At 38.8% G+C, this 6,460-nt stretch overlaps 1 protein-coding gene across 1 annotated transcript in view; it reads left to right on the plus strand.

Annotated features, from left to right (window-relative positions):
* Positions 1-6,460, plus strand: part of LOC140329863 (uncharacterized) — a 20,816-nt gene that overhangs the window by 10,915 nt on the left and 3,441 nt on the right. The window contains exons 8-13 of the mRNA XM_072410254.1: positions 86-273; positions 1,058-1,064; positions 1,864-2,102; positions 2,520-2,621; positions 2,784-2,991; positions 4,620-6,390. Of these exons, the coding sequence (XP_072266355.1) occupies positions 86-273; positions 1,058-1,064; positions 1,864-2,102; positions 2,520-2,621; positions 2,784-2,991; positions 4,620-6,390 (2,515 nt within the window). The remainder of the gene's footprint in view (positions 1-85; positions 274-1,057; positions 1,065-1,863; positions 2,103-2,519; positions 2,622-2,783; positions 2,992-4,619; positions 6,391-6,460) is intronic.

Raw genomic sequence — 6,460 nt, forward strand, 5'->3', positions numbered from 1 at the left:
TAGCTGTTTAATTAGCATTTGTGACTCATAATAGCTAAAGAAAACAAAATGAAGCAAAATGTATTTTATCTCCAATTTTCTTTAGAATTCTCTGGACTGTATTCTTCACCCAGCTGCAAGTCGTGTGATGAGCTGGCAGCATAATCAAATAATTGAAACTTTGCTGTGCCAGGGTGACTACAGACAAGCTCTGCGATATATACAAGTAATGAAACCTCCAGCGTTTACTAGTGCAGAAGTCAAACTTCAAATCACTGTACTGCTGGCCAACAAGTAAGTGGTTTGTTATTGTATGAATGATTGTGTGTTTGAATGTTGTAATGAGTTATTAGTGGATGATGGTGAACAATGGATTAAAATATTCAACTTGGTACCTTATGCTGTGGGAACATATTTTTTGTCAGAATAAGTGGGGAAAATAAAATTAGTACTTGGTATTTTTAGCACTAATATTTCTTTATTTTTAAAGTTGTTCATCTAAAATTTTAGCAACCCCATCACCCACCCCACTGTCTTTAAATTTTCCTTGTGAATAAAGTTAAACTTGCCAGAATCCATCAATGTTTCTTGCACAATGCTGCTTCCTCACTTGTGGTCGGGGGGTGGCGGTCCACTGATAGATTCCTGGTCCTCCCCTGTTAATGACATATAATTTTTTTGCTTTAATGCTCATGTACTTGCTGAAGGTAGCAAATAGGTGTCCCCATCAGGCAGGTAGTTGAGGTAGATGCACTCACTACACAAGGTCCACTTAAATGTAAATGAAGTAGAGAGAAGACCCAGTGCTGGATCATCAAATGACCATGACAACTTCTTTCTTGTGTAAATTACCTCTTTCTTGATTTTTTTTCTAGCACATTGTTTTCCCCTTTAAAACTGGTCCTCCCTATTACTAGCTACTGATAAATCTGACCAAAGACTTTCACATCCAGACTCCGCTAACCCCTGGGTATTCCAGGAGTTGTTTGGAAGTGATCCTTAGTCGCTGGGCTATGCTATATCCAGACCTTTCAGGACAGGCCATTACCTTTACGCTTGCTTAGTCTTCTGTCTACAGTGAACAGGCCAGTTGGGCTGAGCACCAGGCTTCATTTCCTTTGATTGACGGGTTTTTTTTTTTGTTTTTTATCAATTTTCTGACTGTTTGCACCACACAAAGTGGTTAGTGCTCAGGAGTTGGCACTAACTGCCTTCTGTGTGGCGTTTCAGTGGAGTTGTGTGCGCTTTTCCTTTCATTCTTTGGAAGCATCTGCCTTCAGTTTCTACTTTGCAGATCCATGCAGAATAGTTGTCTTACACCCAACAGCTGGTAGCAGATGTTTGAATCTTGCTTTTCTCTAAATCATTGACCAATGATTGTCATATTCCAGCTGGGTCTTCTCTTTATCTGGCAAAGGATTTGAAAAGTTGCTGCTTGCTACATTTGCTCCAAAAAAAATCCCTTCCCACACCATTCACTGGTAAAATAGAAAACTTCTTGTTTTCAAGGGTGTGATCAGGAAGCAAATTCTCTTCTAGTTTAAGACTAGCTACAGTATTGTTTTTGCCAGCAGATGTGCTACCTTCATGGCCTATTGAAAATAGATAATGCCAAGGTTAACAGAATTACAAGCATGTATTCATATTTTTTACCTTTCAGAGTGTTTGCTTTAAGTATAAATATTTTTGCAAGTGCTGCTTGCTTTTTTTATCTGGCATAGCAGAAAAAAGTAGTTAGATGGATCAGTCCAAGGATTATCTTGAGATACTGAACTGTATAGACAATGGTTGGCTTACTTTGAAGCAGAAAGTTAGGTAAACATGTAAAAATTAGAGTTCCACTTTGTGACTGGATATGAAAACTCCACACTATACATACAATAGTTTGCATTTTTCGGACCAACAAAAAGGGTCAAAGTAATTACAAAACAAATATACATTTTCCTTAATCCTGTTCCTTATATTTTGGTTTTAGTGACAAGGCCCAAGCCTTTATCTACCATGGTAAAACAAGCTCCTGCAGGAAGTGTTACAAGCAAGGCAACGTTTATAAGTAATGTACTAATGAAAATAAAAGAAGTATCTGCCACAGATGTAAAAATGGATTTCTCTCCCTACAAAAGGTAATCTTTACTATTTGATAAATATACATTTACTGTGAAAGTTTTGGTTCGTGGATACAGGTAAAAGCTCTGCCAATAATTTCATTGCATTTAGTTAACTTGAATTTCACTTCTGTTGGTTGGAGGAAGCCCTCTTTCTAATGTTTGCCCCATGCTCATTTATTCCACCAACTTGTACACCCAACACATGTGCAGACCAAGGGAGCCTATCATAATTATTATTGTCACAACTTCCATTGGGTAAATTGTCTTGCGCTTGTTATCATTGAAAAGATCTTTTCTTCACATTTTGACCAAGGAAACTGCAGCCTTTCGGGGGGTATAAACCCTGCTCTTAGAATAAGAAGTGCAAAGTTTCTCACTATAGGCTGTAATCCTGCACAAGTACTTACTAAATGACATCCATTTGCTTTGCAGTTTGACTGTTGAAGAGCAGAATCCATCAACAACGCAGCCACATTTGGAAGTGACTGATGCTTTTATTAGTACGCCCATATCTAAAGCTAGGAGCGCGCCAAGGTTGGTAATTACTCACTAAAAATATGCATTAATTAGATTGATGGGATGCAAAACCGTAATTTTACCCTGGATTGTTTTTATTTAAATTCTTTAGTAGATTTGTTAGGTACTTTTTTCTTTTGAGTATTCGGTTTGTATGGACGTTATTAAATGTTTCCACAGATTTCTGGATCCCATTATTCATCCCCTCTTGACAGAAGCCTTACCTCTAGATACAGATTTTGAGATGGTCAGTGAACGAACTCCTCGCAGATCTACCATGTTAGCGACTTCTAGTCCTGTTCAGTCAAGTCTAAGGAAAATTGCACAGTTGAGAAACTTGACCAGAGCATCTGAATTCAATCTTCTGGAAACGCCCATTGTAGTAAAGGTAATTTAAAAAGAGAGCTCACAGTAATGAATTATCAATGACCACCTATAATAAAAACAATTGTTTCTAAAATGCAAGCACTATGGGTTTAGTAAAGAACACTGTTAGTAAAAACATTCGATTCAGGAATGGTTGGTAAGAGAATATGTTAGTGGGGTAAACTATTCTAAGTTTAAGGGATACCTGCCATGAGAGAAGTTTCTATTGTTTCCTTCAGAAATAATAGTTGGCCGTGGCTTTTCCACAGTCAAAGACTTAAAAAACTATTCAGAACTTGAAGGTTAACGGAAGAGGATTAAGGTTGAGAGGAAAGTGTGAAATCTTCCACAAATTACACCGTCACTAGAATAGTATTAAGGTTGAAAGGAATCCACTTAAAGGCGAGGATATAAACATTTTAACAGCTGCAGCCTCCACCCCTGTTTCATACTTTTGATGTAATTCTTGACTTTACACCACTTTCCTCTTACCGTTGTGTGGTGTTAAACATGGTGACAAGATATACCAGAGCTTCTAATAGGTTCTGCTCTTAGGCTTATGATACACCTACACGGTTCTCTAAAACACACTGCAACAGTGTTTCCCCTGCCATCAGTTTATCAATTCTGTATGCATTAAAGATCACATCCTTGCTAAAGGGTTTGATACTAGCTGGTATGTCTGCCAAAATTCATAAAGTACTAATCACTGTATCTGGCAGTATGTACTGTTTAAAAAACTGACCACAGATCTGGTATCTGTTTTTCCAGTGTCTTTTACTATTCCTATACATGTACAGTTGATTTCCTTTTAAATAACTGCAGGATTAACATATTGATGTGAGATAGAAGTATACAGTTCTGGTTTTCACCAAAGTATGATCTCATTTCATGAGATAAACCGCAACCTTGGCTCTGTTGACATAATAAAGTGCGAAGGAAATCTACCTTGTAAGATTAAAATTGAAGATTTAGGTATCTAATTTTCTGTTTTGCAGGCAAAAATTGTTTTTTCTTTGTTTAGCTTGGGTCATTAGGCCTCTTGTAGGATTTGCACATTTAAAGATTGCCATTATGTAAAGCGGGGTTTCTCAACCTTTTTACATGGGGAACCCTTGAAATAACTTTCAGGTTTTCAGGTAACCCTTCTATAATTACTATGCTCAAAGCACATTGGCTTAGTGGTTACTGGGAACTATGCCTCTCTGCATTGCTGACCAGTTGGGTTTCCTCCCTTATGGATAGCCAAAGATTATTGGTGTCATTGGTAACTAACCAATGAGCAGTTTGTGACTCCCAGGTCAAGGAACCCTTGGCAACCTCTGGAAGAATCTTTTGGGTTACACAGAATCCTATTTGAGAAACACTCATGTAAAGTAAAGTGTTTTACTGGGAAAAAAAAAAATTTATTCATAGGACATTTCCCTTGTTTTGAGTTTAAAATGCTACATGAAAAACACCTGTTGATATTCAGACATCCAGTAAGAGGTATTCTTAACACTACCAGGTTCACCCTGCTGGACTACAGAACACCTAGGGGTAGGAGTAGGGCTGATAACACTTTCTGAATATCAAGGCTGCCACTGATTATTATTGTATGTGCCTAATGTTGGGGCAAATTGCTGTAAGATCATTTTTCATCTTTTATAGGATATAAAAGAAAAGGAGCTTTCTGAACTGGAACCCATCATGACGATCAGTTCTCAGCTGCATCAAGCCGATGAACTCCAGGAGGATTACAATGCCGACAATGTTAAAGATCACTACAAATGTGAACATCCTGATGACAAAACTGTAGGAAGCGATGATGCTGAAGTAGAAAATACTGTAGCCGCTAGCAATTTTACCTTAATCCTTGAGGAAGATGAAGCGGGAGAAGATGAAGCTGCAGTGGATAAAATGCTTGAATCTGGAAATGCTGCAGACCAAGAACTTACAGCTGTTTCAAAGCAGTCATTCTCATTACCCGAAGAAAATCCCAACCAAGAGATTAAAACTACTGATGCATGTCCTGCAAATGCATTCACTCTTGTGGATGGTGAAAGGGAGACAAAGATTATGGAGACGTTACCTTATGTGCCGGAGCCAATTAAAGTAGCTGTAGAAGAAAACGTGGTTGATGTATTCAAAGGTGCAAGCAGCAAAGAATTTACTTCTGATGGCGTTGGTGAATCGGCCCAAGTAAATGAGCCTGTAAAAAATCGCAGAGGTGTCCACCCTAGAACACCTTCAAAAAGAAGGGAAACAAAACCAGAAGCTGTGGGAAATGAGAGCATTATTCGAGCAGTAACACCACAGAAAAAAATGGATGTGGGAAAACTTTTAGAATCTCTAGAAACCTCACCAAAGGAAGATGCATCCACAGCTGCTAACCCTCAAACCCCAAGGAGAACTGTAAGGAGATCTACAAGAACAACTGAAAGTACTAGTAGTGCTGACCTTGAGGTTCAGCTTCCAGTAACTCCTAGAAGAGGGAGAAAACCCAAAGTACAGGAAGAGAAACCAACACTTTCCACTACACAGGAAGGACAATCCTCCTCACAAATTTTCACAAGGAAAAGAAGCCAAGTACCTGAAAAAACTCAAAATACTGACGTGGATTCGGCAGTTGTAGAGGAGGTCACAGTACAGGTTCCACTCTCTCCTGGTAGAACTCGTAGAAGTAAAGCTGCTGTTTTAGATCAAGGTAACAAAGGAAATGAAGATGTGCTGGATCCAAAGATTGGTGTTCTGACACCTACAAGGATTACAAGATCTTCTAAAAATTTACAGGAAGCTGAAAAAGAACCATCAACCAAGAGTTCAGAAACTGAAAATGAACAAGTAACTACACCTACTAGAGGTCGTAGAGGGAAGCGTGCTGTAAATGAGCTGGTCAAGCAGTTTGAGCTCAGTGCCGCACAACCTTCATACAAGGAAGACTCCAGTCCACCCGTTTCTCCAAAAAGGGTTGCTTTAAGGTGGTCAAGACTAAAATCAGAAGACCAGGCAGACCAACAAACCGCTGAGGATGAAATTGCACAGTCTCATGAACAAAATGTGGACACACCCAGAAAAATATTAAGAAGGTCTAAGGTCAGCAAACTTGGGGAGGAATCTACAGAGCCTTCTGAAAATGTTCCTTTGGTAGAACAAGCTGATGAGCCTGCAGTGACCAAAGCCACAAAGAAAGAAAACTTGTCTATCAGACAGATTAGAAAACGTAACCTTCCTGCAGTGCCAGAGGAAACTGTGGAGGAAAGACTGCATTCTTCACAGTCGCTGGACAGTCAAGATACAGCACCTAATACTGATGTAGAAGAACAGACTAAAAGCGTCCGTATTACAAGGAATCGACAAAATGCTTCCTCCTTCCTAGATGCTTCCATGGCTACATTTGCATTCACCACCCCTACACCAAGACGAAGAAAGAATGCAAAAGGTATTTGCTTTACACTTTTATGGTTATTGTAAGTAATTTAAAAAAAAAAATCTTGAAGTCCTCAGAACTT

This window comes from Pyxicephalus adspersus, chromosome 4 (assembly GCF_032062135.1).
Source record: "Pyxicephalus adspersus chromosome 4, UCB_Pads_2.0, whole genome shotgun sequence".
Taxonomy (NCBI): domain Eukaryota; kingdom Metazoa; phylum Chordata; class Amphibia; order Anura; family Pyxicephalidae; genus Pyxicephalus; species Pyxicephalus adspersus.